Below are 21,991 nucleotides of genomic sequence, written 5' to 3'. Positions count from 1 at the left end.
ATCCTATTAGGTGCGAGAAGGGTCCTGCGATCTCTTCTCACAGTGAACTCTCGTTGCATGATGGTCTCTGTAGTCCTAGAGCGAGGTTCAGTGCACTGTAGTGATAGTTCCTACACCAAACTGCAACTCCCAGCAGCACGCGGGTAGCTGTCCTCCTCCTCTCCCAGTGCTGGTTGGATTAATTGTCTGTACAGGGATATGTTATTGGCTGCATGTGTTCCCGGAGCTGCACGGTAGTGTTGTGTCTGAGGGTGAGGTGACTGGGAGAGAGCAGTGATGTCTGCATACCGAGGCCAAAACTGCAAAAATAAATACCCATCAGGCTTACTGATCTTTGTCGTCAGGTAGGTGATGTGGTGACTTACTCCAGCTGCCTCTGAAGGGGTGACATTCAGCAATTTAGGGATACCAAAATGAAATTATATATTTGACCCCCCCACCTAAAAACATTGTGGCACCCCTATAAGGCTATAATACACCAGTACATTTTTATCAGAATTTTTGAAGCTTCTAGTACCTTATCTATCATCTCACTATAGATGTGTCCTCATACATCTAGCCTCAATACGTCATGTGGTGCGAGTGAGCCACCATTTCCTGTATGCCTTTGCTAGCGCCAGGCGTCTTTTTTGCCCAAAAATGCAAATTAGTCTCAATTTCATGCGACTAGGATGCAACACTTATATATCTGTGTGCACCTGAGTCTGAATCTGGCACTGGCTCTATGGTAAGATTACACAGGAATATCTTGGACCTTCCACACTGCACCAGATGCCATGGTAACATGATTTCCAGCCATTATTAATCCTAGTCCATTAGAGTCTACAATTTGTAAGCTTATAGCTTCTTGTGCTGTATAGGTATTGATGGCATCTACACGTGTTCCCAGGAGGGAAAGGCTGCAGTGAATCGGCCTTTGTTGGATTAGTGAGAGCGTTGTCTTTTGAAACAAATTATCTCAATTATACATAGTTAAAAAAAATGAATGTACAGCGGGCCCCACCCTCAAGCCCCGCATCTTACCTTGCTCCAGCAAGTGGGTCCCCCTCATCTGCTTAGATCAGAAGGAGGCTGGTTTGGGACACTGTAACACATTTTTTGTCGCATACATTTTCTGCTGCTGGATACTTCTGTGTAACATTAATATTATTATTATTTAATAATATTGATATTTAACTCCAAAGAATCTCCCCTCATGTTTTGCTTCATGTAGCTTTCCGTCTCCCATAACTATAGCCAGCCATAGTTTATAGCACGCTGCCTGTACCAGTAGTCAATGCCCAAGAATCCTTTAAATTACTATGAACGACAGCCAGCACCAATCATATGTGAGTTTAGTCATTTATAGCATAGGGCCAGCCCTTTATTACGTTGCAGGATACACGCAGTTGCTAAATACTACACTTGAGAGAGAGGGAGACAGGGTAATTTTCCGATTTAATACCTAAGTTATGTCTCTGAGCTCTTGGCCGCACAGTTGCTTATAGAAAATATAGCCTCTTAATTCCAACAACTAAAGGTGCGTACACACTGGGCGATTAAAGTGGATGACTGAATGATAACGATATTGTTATCGTTCAGTCGTCCACTTTATCGTCCATTTATAACATCAAAACGATGAAAAATAACGACGATGTGTGTTCCCGCGGGTCGTTCGTCATTGTCGTTCATCAAGTAAACATGCAGCAACCTGACGATGTCGTCAGGTTGCTGCATGTTGGGGAATGGGGGAGAGAGCACGGCGCTGAACGATATCGTTAATGATATCGTTCAGCGGGTGTGCTCAATATCATGAACGACATTGAGCACACCCTGCCAGGGACACACTAGACGATATCGCTCAGGGAGCATATCGTCTAGTGTGTACGCTCCTTAACTAAACCAAGTTTTTGGCAGAGCTCTTAGTGCTATACTCTGACTCCTGCTTTAAGATACCATTAATAACACCGCCTGTCGTCTCCTATTGTCCCTTCCCTGCCAAAGAAATGCAACTAAGAAAAAAACGTTTTTGAGAGCAGCTTTACTCTAATTATTGTATTGGTAACACAGAAGACAGAGTTACCCTATATAGCCAATGGACCAATAAAAGCCGCCTTCTACATTTACATGGCATTCTCTTATTCAAAAGATAACTAGCAGTGGGCAAAAAAATAGCTAGGTATTAGGAGTGGGGACTCTGATACCAAACCACAATTAGTACAAACAACCCACAGACTAAGGGCGGTATCCAATTAGCCCCAAACATTGTTCGGGCACTAATTGATCCCCGCGATCAGTGAGAAACGGGAATTTTTTGTCAATTATCCCCGATGTTTTTTTACACCCTATCCTATTATTTTGAATGAAATAATAGGATATATCTCACGAAAACATATAGGGTCCACGATAAGCTAGCAGACCTTTGTGGTTTCGCCTTTTTTGTGGTGAAAAAACGACACTTATCGTTGATTATTTTTTGGTGATGTGTCCTGAAAAATATCCACGATAAGTGCTGGCGTCGGGCGGCACTTCGGGCTAATAGGACAGCCCCGCCGTGATCAATTAGCAGCGCTACTTTAGCGCTGCTAATTGGACACCTCCCTTAATTTGTTAAACCTGGGTTGGCAGTCAGTCACCAAGAAGAAAGGATGTGAGCAAGAACTCATGTTTAGTGAATCACTTGTCTGCTTAAAAAAAGTAGATCTTTATATGATACATACAAAAGCATTGAGGTGGTAAACCAAATTACAAATAACCAGTATATTTGACCAAATGTATATTTGCAACTGTAAATTCTCATGATATTACTAGCACTTATCTGTAAAAATGTGAATGAAGAAACACTGCAATAGCACCAGGACACCCAGAAGTCAATAAAGTGGTTAAAAGTTAAAAAATACATGTACAGATGTGTCCAAATAGCCCTGTTTGGCATGCCATTGACTTTACGGCTTAAAAAATTTCTTAAAAAATGTGTACTTTACGTAAGTATACCTAATGTGCTATATAGTACCAATCCTTAATACTTAGTACGCTATTAGCATGTTAAGACGCAAAATTCAGGAAAAAGTATGTATCTTATTCTTAAATCGCTAATAGTGTACTAAGTTGCTAATAGTATACTACTGTAAGTCGTTGATAATGTACTAAGTACTGTGTTTCGCATTAGTATTTGTTGTCATAAAGGAATTGGAATAAAGTAGCAGATTAAACATAACGATGAGCAGTGCGAGTTGTGCCATGCACCATTATGCTTAATTTCCTGCTTTATAATTACTTTGCAACTAAAAATACTAAACCTATGTACAGTATTTAGTGCACTCTTAGCAAATTAGTACACTATTATTGAATTAAAACACAAAATTCGGGAAAAAGTACTCAAGCATGGGAATTACTACCCACAGTGGTGCATTTGACCTGAGAAGCACCAGACGGATAGAGTACGCCATCCTGACAGTGAAAATGGCAGCAAATTTTGGCAAGTATTTTCACCCTAACCCTAATCCCCCCGCAGCCTAACTCTAACCGTCCCACTCCGCAGCCTAACCCTAATCCCCCCGCAGCCTAATCCCAATCCCCCCCAGCCTAACCCTAATCCCAGTGCAGCCTAAACCCCGCCCCAGCTTAAGCCTCCCACCCTGCAGCCTAACACTAACTCTCCCACCCCGCAGCCTAACCCTAAACCCCTTCCCGTAGCCTAACCCTCATGTTTACCGTTAGAAGATGTCAGCATTCTGACCAATCTGGATCCCGCTGCAGGTATTGTGAGCAACAGGATCCTGACTGTCGGGATGCCGACTACATCCCCGCCAGATGTCTTATGTCATATGATGCAAAAAGGATATGTGTATGAGGACACATCTGTAGGCATTGTCTGGGGCAGTATCTAGTATTCATGTAATGAGAGACACTACCGTCCTCTCTACTCTGTAAAGTATGTTGTTTTTTAAATACTGAGGATGGCCAGGGTATGATTTTTACGGTAAGTGGAAACCGCACAAAATTCTGATGTGAGAAGTGACACATAGTGGAAGATTTATGCCATCCTTGCCTTAGGGCCAAAATTGATCATTATACACCATAAAATCAATCCTGTTGCTTCTATTGTTAACATGTATAACAGAAAGTGGGATTAACAATACATCTGCACAGCCCATTGTTATGCATGTGGGGTCATTGTTTAATAGAGAAGGTAGCAATACGAGGCATTGTAAACTAGTTATTATTTGTCACTGGGGCTGGTAAGAAAACAATAACTATACTAAGGCACTTCAAGTTTTGTCACTATAGAGGAACTTTTAGAGATACATTTGTGTTCTAAAATCATTTTTTAATATTGGATGATCAAATTTGTTTAGTGTCTTTTTAGTGATATATTTTCATTTCTGCTCTTACAGTGTGGGAAGGGAGCCGAAAACTTTGACAAGTTCTTCACAAGAGGACAACCTGTACTGACACCCCCAGACCAGTTGGTCATTGCCAACATCGATCAAGGCGACTTTGAAGGGTTTTCCTATATTAACAACCAGTTTGTACATCCCAGTTTACAAAGTGTGGCATGAATACAGAGTCAGGGAATAGTACATTTGGGAGCACGCATATTAACCCTATAACTTTAAGGTTGCAACATAAAAAAAGAAATGACAAAAATAACCTGAAAATTCTAGAGTTAAAAATTATTTCTTGAAGGATAAAAAAAAATGATTGTTCTTTATAATACAAATGATAAGAGCCACTATCATTTCTGGGCACTGCCTCTTCATAATCTTATACTCTCTCTGTGCCACCATAAAAGCGGACAAACAGACAACACTAGTTTAGAATTTCAAGTCTGTCATGAAGTAGAAGGAGGAAAAGAAGTTGAGTAAGACCAAAAATTTTTTATTTTCTCAATGGTCTTCCTTCTGTTCCTGGAGCAGCGGGTTGTAATATAAAGGCGCAAATAATTAAAATGTATTGCCGCATTATGAGTACACAGTTGAAGGTACGTGATGTGTTCTTAAACTCAATCTAGAATAATTTTTTCAAATAATTTCTAGAAAGGCCAAATTAACCGTTGCCATTCAAAACACACATCAATGTATGCAGCATATTTTGTTGTTAAATACAATTAGGAGTGTAAACAACACCCCACCATGTAATCTGACATGGAGATGGTATTGCCTGTGTCAAGTGAAAGTAGAAGGGACATACGTTAAATCCATGACATCAGATCGTGTCAATAATGCTTTTCCAGACATCAGACACTGCTCTTGGAAGGTCTAGTTAATCAAACCTTGATAATTAGTGATTAATCATCTTGCAGGATAACTAAATCCAAGAGGATTAAAGAGAAGTGATTTCTTGACCGCAAAATTTGTTGTTTTTTTGTTTGTTTTTTTTGCATATGCAATCATGCAATGATTTTTTTGCATGTTTATATACTGTATTTAATCTCAATTGATTCTGTGATAGGAATTAGCCAAATCTCCATTATGAGTATTACTGATAAATTTTTATAAAAATTTAAAGAATCAGGCTATATTTGTGAAGGTTTTATTTTTGTTTTTGCTCATTTTGAGCAGTTAATTTAGTTTTAGGGTAAGGCTCATTGCATTTTAATTTTATTTTTCATATAGTTTGTTGAATAGGATTCATGTATTTTCTACAATTTATCTCTGAAGAATTTTGAGCCCTTTTGCTCTGACTGAACGCACCACTTTTGGTACATCGGTCTCCAAGTTGTCTGTTTTTGTCCACATTCAAATGCAGATCTTGTCCCTGTTCTCAGAATGTACTAGAAGAATATATTTGTATAAAGATCTCTTTTTCACTGTAAACATCAAAAATGGTCAACAAAAATGTTTTTTTCTTTCTGCCGTGTTTAATCAAATCTGCTCTTCGTTTTCCTGAAGATGCATGTAAGGGCGAGTGCATGTGATTAACTGATGCATGCAGAATGGATTGTGGTTTGGCTTTGCATGTACACAGTCTCATGGAAACTCTGACTATATTCCATATAATACAGAATTCAGATATTAAGTGTTTTATTTACTTATTTTAGAATATTTTGCAGTAAAAAAAAAAAATGTTTTGTTTTGACAAAAATGTACATGTTGAGATTTGTGCCAAAAATGAAATTCTTATATGGCATTGCTTGAAAATGCTGTTTTAGTCCCATACACAATATTACTGATTTTTACAAGCAGTTTATAGCCAACTTTATTCGTTTTTCATGCATGTACCATAACCCCAACCACTTTTATCACTGTATTATTCATAAATATTGTGCTCTATTTCAGTTAAATAAATCAACTACAATATTTTTTCTGTGGACCTAAAAATATTAGCCAAACTTTACTTCTCATTCATTTCTGTTACAGATGTTTTAGCTACTTATTCCAGGCCTAGAGGTAGATTTACTAAAATTTCCAATAGCAACCAATCAGAGTCTAGGGGGTAAATTTACTAAAACTAGAGTTTTTAGAAGAGATGTTGCCCATAGCAACCAATCAGATTTTTGTTTTCTTCTAAAAGGTGCTAGTTAAATGTTTAGTAGAATCTGATTGGTTGCTATGGGCAACATCTCTTCTAAAACGCACTTCTAAAAACTCTCACTTTAGTAAATCTACCCCTAGCTATCATGTATGTGGTACAGGCTAAAAAAATGATAGTTAAAACCTGATTGGTTGCTATAAGTCAACACCTACATGCAGGGCTGTAACTAGGGTAGTGCGACCAGTGCCATTGCACTGCTGGGCAGGGGGCGCTGTTTGGGTCTGTCAATTTTCCTGTTTATTATCATTCTCACTTGTAGCTTCCACTACTTTTATTCTCAGCATCTCCTGGCCTCCCCTATCTCTTCCCTGGCCCTTCCCCCTGAGGCTATGGCCCTTTTTCAGGTGCACTATCTTATGTCCCTATTTAAAAATGGGGGGGTTGGAGGTGTCAATCCCTCTCTGGCACATGGCACCAAAAAGTCCAGTTACGGCACTGCCTACACGTTTTGTTCTTAGATATTTTAGTAAGTCTAACCCATATTCCAGCCCTGACTTGGTACACTGTACAAAATGGTTGCCAATGAGACCCAATAGTATTCAAAACTTCTTGACTGCAAAATACTTACATTCAGTTATACATTTATAGCAAGGTTAGTTAACCTGTGGCTTTCAACTGTTGTGTATGTATAAGTCCCAACATACCGTGTCAGCTTTACATATAAAGTTGCACAAATGCTTACACGCCATAGGTTTGCTAACCTTGATTTAGTGAATAAAATCTTTTTTAATGTATTGTTTTTCTTGTATCTGGGTAACCATCAAGACCTTGTTCCCCCTGATGCTTTTAAAATTTAGCAGTGGTCTGAACTGCGCACATCACACTCTGATTTTTGTTTAGATTAAATGCAAGTGGTATGATCTGCCTTTTCATCATCTACAGTGTTTGTATAAATATGATAAAATTGCAGTATAATGTGACAATGGGTATGAAGTCCCAGCGGCTGAATAGCCGCCGGTTGATATCCCGACGCCGGCAGCCCGAAGGGAAAAGATCCCCACCCTAACCCTCCCTTAGTGGTGCCTAACCCTAAACTCCCCCCTAGTGCCTAACCATAACCTCTCCCCGGTGCTCTCTAAATTACCACACCTTAAACCTAACCCTAGCCCTCCCCCCTTGGGGTGCCAAACCCCCCCCGCCCCCTCCGAAAACCTAACCCTAACCCCGCTATGCTCCCTAAACCTAAACCATCTCTCCCTGGCTAACACTAAGGCCTCCCCGGACTTACCTCGTTTGGTCTGGCGTTGTTCGGCATTCCGGCATCGGGATTAAGATAGGTGTCGGTATTTCGACGCCTATCTTAAATCCCTTGCCAGGATTAGGATGTCTGTATTGAGACCGGCAGCCATGTGACGCATCTCCAGAATGTTGGCTTTCTGTCATGTAAAATCGTGACACAGTTATGTTCCCTAAATTTTCTTTTTTATGCTTTACAACCTCTTCAAACACAGGTCGGAAGAGCCCTGCAGAGAAAAAGATCTATTTGTTAGGGCACAGGTTCTCAAACTCGGTCCTCAGGACCCCAACAGTGCATGTTTTCCAAATCTCCTCATAGAAGCACAAGTGAATTAATTAGGTCCACCTGTGGAACTTTTAAAATTTGTCAGTGAGTAAATGAATACACCTGTGCACCTGCCAGGAGACCTGGAAAACGTGACTTGTGTGGGGTCCTGAGGACAGAGTTTGAGAACCTCTGTATTAGGGGAACACAAATTCTGTGTTAAATGACTGGGCTATGTCACATGCTAGATGATAAATGAGACAAAATATTACAGTATATATTCAATTCAATATGACTCCACAAATACAATGAGGGGGAGATTCGCTTAGCCTCAAAATTCAGGCTTAACTTTACAGGTTGATATAGCACAGGGTATTTAAGAGGGAAAACTTGCTAGATTTTTCTCACAACTCGTTGAGGAGCGGGCAGAAATGAGCAAGGTTTTCCTCCTGCAGTAAACTGCAATGTGTCTGTCAGAGCCTTTCTTCATCGTTTTAAGTTTTTTTTTTTTACTACTAGGTGTGTGTGTGTACGTGATCCTCTTTGAACCTATAGTGGTTGATGGACCTTGTGGTTACTGAGCATATACACATGCAAGGGAACCTAACAGAGATCGAAGTCTGCGCTCGGGTACAGTGTTCTATCCACCTCAGCTGTAATAGTAATCTGGCAGAAATGTAACTTTCTATGTAATCTCTTTTGCCTAGTAACCATTCTGAGCTCACCACGGAGCCAAGACCCTATGGGAAACAAGGGCAAGGAAAGAAAATACATACTTTTTAAATGGCTGCCTCATGCACACACCAATTATTAAAATGTGCAGAGATGTCTTAATTCAAAAGATAGACCCAATATGTATTTTCTCTTTAATTTATAAATATTCTACCTTTTTTCCTGAGAAAGTAAATGAGAAAGAACAGAGACAGAGATATAGAAATTGTGAAATAATATCAATAAGGTCTTAAAGAGCAGGTAAAGCCACTTTTCGGCATTCATATATATCACAGGCTGTTTATTACTAGGCTATATTTATATATAAATATGCATATTTACATTCTAATAAATCTGTCCCCAATGCTCTAACACTCCTCTACAGTAAGTTGCCATGTCAGGATGTAGGAGTTTCTATAAAAAAACTGACACTGTGTGACTGACAGTTTAGCAGATTTACTTAGCAGAAATGTACAGTGTGGATCACTCAATTCATATAATGTGCCAATGGTGTCTACGGCTCTCTGCCAGTCTGTATGTTGTCACCTAAATGTGATCCAGTCACAGCACTGTACTAGAGTTATGAGTAGAACTTCCGCTCTCTGCAGTGGAGATGCAATCAATACTTTACTTGATAACAGAGCTGAAGTGGGCAATCATGGTAGCACTGCACACTATATTTTAGGCTTTTTAGCTTCATGGTTCAAATCTGAACATTTTACATGTTGGGGTTTAGTGGTGTTTCAAATATCTGCTAAATGTGTAAAGTATTTATATATAATATAAAATAATCCTTTCTGGTTTAGTGTCACTGGTGAGATGCCAGATATAATATCCACTAAAAAATGGTCATTTTATTAAAAGAAAACAAAAACATCTTTGTATGGAGAATATTAGAGTTGGGACTAATTATACATGTAATCCTTACAAAATAAAGTATAATAAAATATACAAATAGACACATGAACATTGCTAAGTGTACTTACTATATGAATCAGACACATTATCTATAGTAATGCATTCAATGGGCTCGATCCAAATAACCGCGAATATCTCGTGGGTGCGAGTCATCACGACAACGGCCGCAATTTACAGCAGCCCGAATTTGTATAAAACTGCTTGCAGCTCCATAGGACTCCGAGCAAAATTATGCGAATTCGGGCTCGGAGTAGGCCACTGAGGGTGTGAGATGCGGTGCCGTTGCCGACACTTTAACGCAGTGGCAACGTCACTTCGCACCCATCGCAAACAAATGGATTGAGGCCAATATCATCTTAACATTATTAAACTTTGCACTGCATAAGGGGCCCTCATTACATGTCCAGCACTGAAAGTCTTAGTTACAAAAAACTTTGTACCATGAAATATGAAGCAAACTAATGCCATTGCGTTAAATTATAAAACAGCATAATTTTATATATATGACTGATGTATTAACACTGTTCAGACAGTTGTCTGTAGGGGTTTTAAAGTGTTTTTTTATGTGTTCTCTTTCTGTTCATTGTTAAATGGTTCTATGCACATGATGACTGTTTGAAGGGCTGGTCTAGCAGACTGCACACACTTGACAACCTGTTCTGTTTTTCTGGCTGTTAAATTAAAGAGGAGAAAGAATATTACGTTTGTGTAGTAAATCTTTTAAATATGTTTACTGTAATTGTAAATCTGAATTATTGACTGGATTTATTTTAAAATTTCTGCTATTTTTACTTCTCTGCCATGTACCAATTAATCAAATAATTGAAATGTTTATCACAAATTCTAGGAGAGAAAACAAAAGCTATATTATCAGTATGTTGAGTCAGCATTGTTCCTGTACATTGAAATTTCCAGAGTTCAACCATCTGCTGATTAAAGGTGTACCAGACCTACCCATGGTAGATGCAGCCATTTTGTGGGTTAAACCAACATTGAAAATATCCATTCATTAGCTCTGAGGCACAAAGCAATGTGCCTCATGCCTCAGTAAAGACACTATATCCCAGGAAATTAATACACTTCATTGACATTAGTTTTGATTCTATCCATAAAACAGACTCCAAGTCTACACAATGGTAGAATCTGTTTTAATAGGGAGACATGGGAGACACTAAATGAGGATTTCTGGAGCACAATACAGTACATGGCATTTTCAGCTTACAGCTCTGCAGATCAGCTTTGGCATGGGAATACAGTGGTATGCTAGCTGGTGGGGATTTTGTCATTGTTTTACCACAATGTTAAATGCACTTTTGACATTCGCTTCCAATACATCCATGTAATCCCAAGCAATTTCTATTCAATAAATTCTTTTGTTGGTATTTGTGTGAAGTGTGCACTGTGAAGTAAGATGTCTCCTACGTGGACTGAACATTAAAGCTATTTACAATGCTCATTTAGTGGTAAATAATGGCCATGCTGTCATACTAACCAACTCTTGACATAGTTTTAATACAAAAAATATATAAATTAAAAAGATTTTTGAGTTTGTAAGCAACTCTCTATATGTATAGTTTCTAGAGATATGCTGGTCCAGATTTCTGAAATCCGAACACACCCAAAATTAGGGTTTCCGTGTAGAACCAGGTCAAGGTTTGGATTCACTTTTGTGACCTGGTTTGAACCGAGTCCCAGTTCGGATCGGTTACCAGTTCGGAACTCGGATTTGAAAACCGAACTTGGGTTTTGGATTCTGACATTTTAGCTGTTTTTTTATAGAGATGAGAGGGTTCGGATTTACTCGTTTCTTATCGCCACATTACCGCAAATTCGGATTAGTTTTGATTTATTTTATTGGCTATCCAAAACACGTGATAGCCGATAGCCAATAAAATGCCATTTTGAGAACAGAGTAAATCCAAACCCGCTCATTTCTAGTTTTTTATTAAATTTTAATTTATTTTTATACGAATCCAAAACCAAAGCACTTGAGGGTGGTTTTGCAAAACCAAAACACAAAGATGAATCCAGATCCAAAACCAAAACATGGGGTCCACGCACATCTTTATTAGTTTCTCCTAAGGAAACTTTCACCATTTCTTCTACTCTAGCGTCTGCCTTCACTGGTGTGATTATCATACAACGTAGAAGTGAGCAATTATCCGGTCATTAATTAGTATGTCACTGCACACTTTCTGCAGCTTATCCGGCTGTGACAGGTAGCAAGAAGAGTATAAACAAGAAGCTGGCTAGTTAAAAGTTTTTTTTTTTAATAACAACAAATGTAAATTGTCCCCCTAGAGGATTTCCCTTGACCCAGCCAGGTACCTCACCTCATGACCCGAATGACTGTCTACTCGTGTGATTGTGTAAGTGAGGACCGTGCAGTGTCATGATGTGAGGAGGGGATGGAGAAAACAGGAACCTGCAGCCTTATAGCTAATTGGCAGTGGAAGGAACAGGGTCCTCCAGCAAAATTCTGGTATCCAACTCACTAATAAACACACTTTGTCGATTTTAAGAACCCTTTTAGTACTGAATGCTTTATTTCACCATCGTGGCTGATATAGAATCCACAGAATATCACTCCCATGGGCTGCATTATCAGGAAATCCTAGCTTATCTTTTGTAAGCAATCCATTTAGAATAAATTGTCTCAAATACATGGGAACATTCTTGATTTATTCAACTGATTATAAAAATACATGTTCATTGTACATTGCAAACATTTATAGAAACAACTATTTGTAGTAAAACTTCTTATCCTGATGCGATACAAGTCCTTTATACAAGCAAGTCTTAACTGTTTCCTCTTGCCCAGTTGGAAGAAGATACTAGGGAGAGCCTTTGTTAGAAACAGTTGTGTAATTCTCCATAGGGTGGACCAAAGGGGATGAAGATTAGAACCTACTTATAAACTACTACCATCATCCTCCTCCTGTACCTGACTGGCATGCTGTTCTCATAATCTGCTCACCCTGTATTATTTACATGTACTTAATAAAAAAAAAAAAACATGGCCCTGTCCCATTGTAATATGATTCGATTAGAATGGATTTCAGTATTACACCATACAAATGACTTGCTAACTGAATTAATCACCATCAGCTGGAGTTCTGTAGATGGAGCAGAGAGTATTGTCTCTATTGGGGGACAGATCTAACAATTAGTACAAAGGAAAAAGTTAGTGCTGTCCATAGCAACTAATTATCACTTTCATTTTTCTGTTGTATTTTATGTTTAACCGGGTTTCGTGGATAAAACTACCTTTTTGCATTTTCAATAGTCTTCATAAGTGTCTCCTACTGTGTAGAGTACCATTGACTACAATAAACTATGCTCCATCTGTATAGTTTTAGCTGGGAAGCTTAACAATCAGGTATTCTAAAGACATAACGGGAGTCTAGTCAGTTTCTTCCACTGTGTAATCTCACAGCATGAACTAGCCCTGTTTAATAAGCATTGATGGGGGCATTTCTGGTATAGGATAAGGCAGTTTGCAGACAGTAATGCTTCTGTATCGAGCAATGTTCTCTTTCGGCTTCAGGACTAACAGCTTTCATTGCTGCACCCTGCAGGGACTGTGAATGAAACAGGCAGTATTTTAACAAGTGAAGATGAGGATGTAAGTGACGGGGGCTCTTTTCTTTTAGTTGCTAGTGGCAACAAAATCTTCTTGCAAACAGTATTCGCTCATCGCTCCCCTTTTTTACCATCTTTTATTTGTAGTGCAGAGGTGAGGATTTAGCACAGCAGATGTGACTGGATATGTTGTGTTTAAAAATAGCAACAGAACGTCTGGATCTCACTTAAGAGGCACATCGGGGACTCCCAGCACAGGACTAATACCGGATTTTCTACCAATGCTTAACTTCTCTTTTTTTTTTTTTAATCATCTTCCTAATAATATCATTATTGGCAAATATTTGCTAAGAACTGACTGTGTGCAAGTTTCAGTTAAGTAACCAATGTAACTTAAATGATGTAATACACTTTTTGTTACTAGTACATTAAAATTAATTTTAGTTATAGTTAATAGGGAAAGTGCCCCTTGAATCTGAATGAAGTCCCTCTGTGGTATACATACCACTTTTTGTCTAACACTACACAATGAACACAAGTATTCACAATCCTCCAGGGAAGGGAAGGAGCATCCAACCTACCGGAGAGAGATCAAGAGACCTATGGGGACAACATTATTGTTTGATACATTGTTCGGGCGCTAATGGATCCCCTGAAGCTATCCAATTAGCCTCGATGTGCCACCCGTCGGCGGCACTTATTGTAGGTTTTTTTTTTTCGGGACCTGATGTGTCCCAAGAAAAAGAATCCATGAAAAGTGCAGTTTTTTTCGCTGCTGCAAAGGCAAAAACAAAAAGCAAAGGCTGCAATAGGATCCATGATAAGTTCACTAACCTATGTGTCTTTCGGACAAAATATCCTGTTATTTCATCCGAAATAATAGGATAGGGAAAACAAAAACATTGGCAAAAAATGGGGACAATCAGCGAAAAATCCTGTTTTTCGCCGTTCCTGGCTAATTGGATACCCCGCTTTGTGTTAGTAATACATTGTATGGCCCTTAATTGTGCCATAAATCTGTGGTAATGGCCGTTTTCACATTTTATAGCTATATTCATGAAATTAGTGGACACTCATGAGACTTTACCATAATAAAACAAAAATAAGTTTTATTGTACTCACAAACACCTTTTATGTCACTTCTACACCTTTGTAAAGACCACATTTTGAACAACAGGAAAAAAAAAAAAAGATCAGTGACCAATGTTGCACCCCAGCAATTGCCATTTGGAAATGAGAATGCTCTCTAATAACTTCTTTCCAATAAATTAAATTTGCCAGGAGACATACCATCACTTTCCTTTAAGATACTTTCTCATTTTAATTCCCTTTACGAACCTATAATACACTAGAATTATTTTATTAGTTTTATACTTCATAAGGATACTTAATGGGCATATGCATCCATCAGCCATAACATCAAAACCAATACTAATATTGTATAGGTTCCCCTTGTGCCGCCAAAACATCGAGGCATGGACTCCACAAGAAGGTGACCTGTGGTATCTGGCACTAAGACGGTAGCAGCAAATCCTTTCTGTCCTGTAAGTTGCGAGGCGGGGCCTCCATGGCTCGGACTTGAGATCTGGGGAATTTGGAGGCCAGGTCAACACCTTGAACCCTTTGCCATGTTCCTCAAACCATTCCTGAACAGATTTTGCAGTGTGGCAGGGAGCACTATCCTGCTAAAGGGAATACCGTTGCCATGAAGGGGTGTTTAGGTAGGTGGTGCATATCAAAGTAACATCCATATGAATGGAAGGACCCAAGGTTTCCCAGCAGAATATTGCCCAAACAATCACATTTTCTCTGCTGGCTTCCTTTCTTCTCATAGTACATCCTAGTGCCCTCTCTTCCCCAGGTTTATGACGCACCCGTTCAACCACATAATGTAAAGGAAAACAAGATTAATCAGATCAGGCCACCTTCTCCCATTGCTCCATGGTGCAGTTCTGCTGCTGAGGTGCCCACTGTAGGCGCTTTCAGTGGACAGGGACCAGCATGAGCACTCTGAATGTTCTCCAGCTATATAGCCCCATTTGCAGCAATCTGTGATGTCCTGTGTCTTCTGACATCTTTCTATCGCTGTCAGCATTAACTTTTTCAGCAATTTGTGCTGCAGTAGCTCTTCTATGGGATAGGACCAGATGGCCTAGTCTTCGCTCCCTCCACACATCAGTGAGCCTTGGGCACCCATGATCCTGTCACTGGTTTACGGTTGTCCTTCCTTGGACCACTTTTGTTAGCTACTAACTACTGCATACTGGGAACACCCCACAAGACCTGCCGTTGTGGAGATGCTCTGACCCAGTCATCTAGCCATCACAATTTGGCCCTTGTCAAAGTCGCTCATATCCTTACACTTGCCCATATTTCCTGTGTCCAACACATCAACTTCATGAACTGAGTGTTACCTTGCTGCCTAATATATCCCACCGCTTGGCTGGTGCCATTATAACAAGATAATCAATGTTATTCACTTCACCTGTCAGTGGTATTAATGTTATGGCTGATCAGTGTATGAAATATGATTTATTACTCTATATAGAATATGACCTAAAGCTGGCCACACATCTAAAGATTATCTGTCCAACCAGCCAACTAGTTGATTGGTTGGAATGAAAATCTGGTAACTGACAATCAGCAATTTGCTCCCAAACGCTGGAAAATGGACAAAAACTGTTGTTTGAACAAATAGTTTAGATCAAACATTTAACAAACTTGTCCATTTCATCTGTTTTCTTGCATTTAGGAGCAAATTGCTGATCATCAGTTACTCCCGTACCTTACCAGATTTTCACTCCAACCAATTAACAAGTTGGCTGGTTGGATGTAAGTTGGTCTAGTGTGTGGCCAGCTTAAGACTTTTTAATTTATCAGTTATTAATGCAGACTTAGAGTGCCTCCAAACAGGAGGACCTTTGCTCTATTTCTATCCTAAGTGTATGTGATATGCACCCCTCACATAATAAATAACATGGATATGGATTAATGACATTGAATTTGGATGTGTGACTTAATTCTATCCAGTGCGGGTATCTCCTTGTTTCTTATAATCACCAGCAACTAAATAGATTTTTTAATGGTAATGTAAAGAAGGAATTGTGGCCATCACATGCTAAGGGAGAATAATAATTGTATTTAAATATAGTATCGCTTTTCTCCAGAAGAACCCAAGGCACTACCTATGGTTTGGTTTTAAAGAGACATTTGTTTTTAAATATACAAACACAATTCTTTAGTGTCAAATGTGAAGGACTTTAAATACACAGGATAAATAGGGATCTGGCACAAGAATTGTGTAATGTTCACAATAGATTGGCCAATTGATCTGCGTATGCCATTAACATGCTAAATCTTTAATTCTACATATGAAACAGACCTGTAGTTAACATTAGCAAAATAGTTTTGAAAGGCATTGCAAAGTATTTAAACAGTGTCATTTTGCTAAATGTTACCTTTGTTTAAAAACCTGTCCCCTCTTTTAGTTTGGTTGTAGGGCAGCACTCTCATTAGTTTCCCTTGGACCTTAGAAATATTCATGAACACAGTTCAATCCATCAGATCATCAGAACACAGATCAGAATGAGACAGAGAATCTATATAGTTTCATGTACTAAACATACATACTTGCCTCTGTTTAGTAATTATTCAACATGTGATTGGAATGGGCACATTCTATTAACCAGTACATTGCTGGGCTGTGAAGTCAATACTCTGGTTGAGTGCCATAATAAACAAAAGTATCCAGCTTACCTAGCTGAGACTCCATTATCCCATTCTCCTTCCAAATTATCACCATTTGGGTGCTGATGTATTGTTGTGTATGATAGCATCTTCTTAAAATAAAAAACCTGCAAACCCGGACTCATCGGACTTAGGGCTTGATTCAGCAAGGATCAATGTTGCGATCGCAATAGCGATTACGCACACAGTCTCACTGCGAAGATATGCTAATGATTGCAATGCCATACGCAGCCTAACATAAGGACACCCACTTTACCTTACATCCGCAAGACTTTGAAACCACCAGTAACATTTAGTACAATAGCAGCCTCCCGCACACTTGCACAAGGAATTGCTAACCTCATCGCACGCACAGAAAGCCCAAGCTGCGTATGGCATCGCAGTGGCTAATTTATGCACGCCACTGCAACAGTGTTCAAATGCACTGAAACGCCTGCGTTTTGACGACCATCCCCCATCAGCACCCCCAAATGGTATTTCCTGTCAGTCACTCTGAAGCGTCTGCGTAGTCACTGCGATCACAATCCCGATCACAGTGGAGCCTGCGCACATGCACTGCATGCGCAGAACGTAACAATCACCCGATTGCATATGTAATCACAGTTGTGATCAGTAATGAATCAGGCCATTAGAATGATGCGACAGTCACTGCACTTTGGTAACCTAGCAGTTCCCACCATTGAGGAGTGCGGGGATAGCCCTGGGCTATTAGCCCAGGCTTGGGGTGCCCTGAAAAGGGGGGAACTCCTTTATTGGTGGGGTTCCCATCTCTCCAGGGATCCCCAGCCTGGGCTGACTAGCGTGGGGTGCTAATGCTTTGGCCAGGGACCCCTCTCAGGAAAGCTTGGTGCTGATTGTGCTTTTAGGGGGGCCCCATGTCATTTTCTATCATTTTTTTTTACACTTTTATAGCTTTTTTTTTTTTTTTTTAACACAGAAGCATGCACAGAGCTCACTAATCTATAACTCGCACGTTCTGATGAAAGTCGCATTACAAGCTACGAGTTTACCTGCAGTAAACCTGGACCCTTAAACTCGTACCCTATTACATTTGCAAGTTTTAGGACAAACTCGCACCTTCCAAATGTGCGAGGTGGTTTGTTTGTTTGCCCCGCACTGAGAACTTGGACCCTATTACATCCCTCCCCTGGACAGCACTGCAGGCAGCATATACAGATGGAGGTCTCATGAGGAGGAAAAATTTAAGACATGTATAACAAAATGTAAAGAATGCAGCAGTATGAGTGATTACACAGACAAAATAGTGTCGGTCTCAGCAACTTATGTCTGTTTGAGTGCAAGTAGATGATGAAAAGATTGCTACAGCAGTGCTGCAGAACATTACTTCTTGGATGTGGCATTAGAGGTAAACACAGCAAAGTTAACAACAGACACGGGCAATGCTAAGCGCAGATACCATATTTTTGGGAATATAGGCGTGCTCAGAACTCGTTCTGCGCATGTGCAGAATGGGTCCTGCATGATCGCAAGCAGCCCCTTCTATGCCTCTGCCTGAGTGGCAGGCAGAGGCATGTAAAGGGCGGTGCGGGGGCAGGGACGGCCAGCATTTCAGAAAATGGGAGCGTGTCCGTCCCATTTTCCGTGAGTGGCAAGGAAAGGGGCTGCGTCCCTGGATGCAGTTTCCTGGCTTCACAAGCCACCCAACCTGAGTAATCTGAGGCTTACTCAGCTGGCTGCTTAGACAGCACCGTCCACCATCACGATCGTTGGTTGCAATGGTTATCCCAGCATGGGATTGCAAATGCAGCAGAGGATGTCATATACCTCCTGCTACATTTCCATATTTACAAGGATGGAATTGCAAAGCTGCTTGCGTCCATCTTTACAATTCCATCCAAAGCTGAATCGCCCCCACAGCCAGAGCAACGTTAATACAGTTTCAAGAATGTGTGCCCTGTTATTTAAATGCTGAGACAACTGCATTACATACAAAAAGTGGAACATTTAAATTCAAGTATTACAAGATAGGTCACAAAGCTCTTGAATGCAACCAAAAGAATATGATTCCTATACAAAGCAAGAAATGCAATGCCAGCGATGAGTTAGCCTTGAGTGTTAGAAATACAGTAGCTGCAGAAAGGATTATCAATTCAGGTGAAACAAGGCATTTCAGTTACAATGAGGAATAGTTCACCAAGTTAACCAAATGTGATTCTATCACTATTAAAGAAATTGGCAATCATGTCCTTACAGCAACTAAATTTGGGACAATTAAAGCTCGATTAAAAATTGCAGAGCCATAACTAGACCTTTTGGTGCCCTGTGCCAGAACGATCATTAGCGCCCCCCTGTTTTTCAAATAGGTACATAACGCACCCAAAAATGGGGCATGGCCTCATGGGGAAGGGCCATTGAATAGATAGGGGAGGACAGGAGATGCTGGGGATAAAATAAGAGGAAGCTACAAGTGAGAATGATAATAAACAGAAAATTGACAGGCCCAAACAGCGTCGCCTGTCCTGCAGTGCCCTGTGCCATGGCACAGGTTGCATCACCCTACCTACAGCCCTGAAAAATTGCAACAAGAACAAAAGTCACAGAAATCCAAGATGTGCTTTATGTACTAGAAATGGGACCAATCCAATTGCCATCAGTGTTGTACATCAGAGAGGCCACAGAGTTCACTTCGCTGAAGGAAAGTGCATTGTGAGAAACAGAAAATTGACTGTCATAGCTACAGGCACAAGATGTCAGCAATTGCATGTCCTAGATACACAGCACTGTTACGTGATGATGACAACTGAGTCACAGTCACTGGAACTCTGGCATAGAAGATTTGGTCACCTTGAATATGACAGTGTTCAAAAGCTGCAAAATAGGATGTTGGTGACTAATGCAGAGAAACCAGATTGTGAGAGCAGGGGCGTAACTAGGTATTTCAAGGCCTCATAGTAAAAGTTTGTAAGCGCCTCTATAGATGGGCCCCCCCAGCTCTGGGCTCCATAGCAGCTGCTCCCCTTGCACCTAGGGTAGTTATGCCCGTGTGTGAGAGCTGTATTGTGGGGAAACAAAGTCAGCCATTTCCAAAATCAACAAACAGAGCTACAAAACCACTTGAAATAGTACTTTCAGATGTGTCTGGGCCATTTGAAGTAAGGTCTGTGAGTGGATACAGATACTTGTGTCATTCATAGATGACTTCGCAATAATGAGAGATGTATTTCATAAGAGAGAAATCTAAAGTAGCAAAGAAAATTGTAGACTAGAAAAGACTTGTAGAAAATAAACCAGCTACAGACTGAAGACACTGAGATCTGACAATGGTGGAGAATACCTAAACAAAAAGGTAGAATCTCTCTGAAGAAACTATAGAAGAGAGCATCAATTGCCTATACTCCTGAGGAAAACTGTGAGTGAATGAGCAAATCGTACACTAGTAGAAAGAACAAGATGCATGCTACAGGACGCAAAGCAGTTAGAAAAGCAGTTTTGGCCAGAAGCCGTGTCCATAGCAGCTCATCTCAAGAACCATTCTACAGTTACCCTAAAGGACACAACACCTAATGATGCGTGATCAAAGAGAAAAACAAGTGTAAGACATCTCAGAACTTTTGGAAGTTCGGCCTATGTACACCTAGCAACAGAGAAAGACAAAAGCTGGATTTAAAGTCAATAAAGTGCATCATGGTTTGCTATTGCCATGAGAGCAAAGGTTACAGATGGTGGAATCCAAATACCAGAAAGCTTGTTAAGTCACAAGATGTTATCTTTAGAAAACCACACAAATTTAAGAAAAGGTGGAAGCTGATATACAGAGTAAGTACATGTCACTGGACATACTAGAGGCTGAAGTTAAATCTAAGCTGCACAACTCACAGATGGATAATGGAAGCTTGCCTGTTCTTTGGGATTGGCGAGACCCAGTACTGAGGCATGTAGTATAACGTGCCAGTGGTATTCAGCAGGGACCTCCGCAAGGAGATTTGGACATAGCTGCAACTGACACACTGATTGCGGCCCTCAGACTTCCCTTGCACAGGTGCAGGTGTTCTTCTGGATTAGTGTGGAGTAACAGCAGGTGTACCACATAATCGACAAGCCGGATCGGAACCAAACGAACAAGACGGTGCCAGACAGCAGTCGTTAACAGATCATAATGGGAAGCCAAGGTCAAAACCGGAACACCGACCACAGTACCAGAACAGAGAAGGAGTCAGATCATGAACAAAGTCAAGATCAGCCAATGTAATCACTGGGATGCTGTAGTAAGGTTTGCGAGCTATACTCTGGCACCTGCCTAGTGCCCAAGGACTCCCTTATATAAGTTAAATTCTTGTGCCAAACATGATGTAACAGTTGGCGTACCTGTATCTTTAAATTCCTTTCAGGTTCGTGCACACACCCCTAGGGGGAGCCATGGCCGCCCGCACACATCCACCGGGAGAGGAGACGCCGAGCAACTAGCAGCGGGCACTGGGGACTCCCTGCCTGCTATCCTCACCAACACGGACCCCAGAGCTGCCGGACCCAGTATGTGAGAGATGGGTTCGGCAACACTGTGACATCAGCGTGGACATTCAATTTCAGGGGAGGTCTTCTGCATGATCAAATATCAGCAAACCAGAGTAATTTGCAAACCTTGCGTTCAATGAGTCTCAAGCTATCCAGAAGTCACAACTAAAGTCTGATTAGTGTGAATGGAAATCCAAGATAGACAAAGAGACTTGGCAAGATTAAAAAAAAACAGTGTGAAATACATCAAGAATCGTGATAGTGACAGCAGTCTTAAGTTCGTGAGTCAAGAGACTGTTATTATTGCCCATGCTAGCAGTAAAGGAACTTATCTTCTGAGAAAGCCAAGTTGTAGTCACATGATGTATTGATGCCTTTTTATGTGTGTAACCCAATTCATTTTACAGGTTGCCACAGAACAACTGAAATGAAATGTTTGTGTAACATGGGGAAGCCTGTAGAGAGGAGGGGGGATATTGAAAGAGGAGTGTGCTACTGTGCAGACTCCAGTCTCCCTGTCCCTCCAAGACTGCTGCCAAAGTC

General features: G+C 40.4%; 1 protein-coding gene across 2 annotated transcripts in view; it reads left to right on the top strand.

Annotated features, from left to right (window-relative positions):
• The window catches only part of PRKCA (protein kinase C alpha), a 436,189-nt gene extending 425,847 nt beyond the window's left edge, over positions 1-10,342 (top strand). For both annotated transcript variants that reach the window (XM_088468544.1, XM_088468543.1), the window contains one exon: positions 4,377-10,342. In XM_088468544.1, the coding sequence (XP_088324670.1) occupies positions 4,377-4,541 (165 nt within the window). In that variant the 3' untranslated portion in view covers positions 4,542-10,342. The remainder of the gene's footprint in view (positions 1-4,376) is intronic.
• Positions 10,343-21,991: the final 11,649 nt, after the last annotated feature.

This window comes from Taudactylus pleione, unplaced genomic scaffold (genome assembly GCF_031769625.1).
Source record: "Taudactylus pleione unplaced genomic scaffold, aTauple2 ptg000012l, whole genome shotgun sequence".
NCBI classification, from domain to species: domain Eukaryota; kingdom Metazoa; phylum Chordata; class Amphibia; order Anura; family Myobatrachidae; genus Taudactylus; species Taudactylus pleione.
This window is presented reverse-complemented; position numbering and strand designations above follow the sequence as displayed.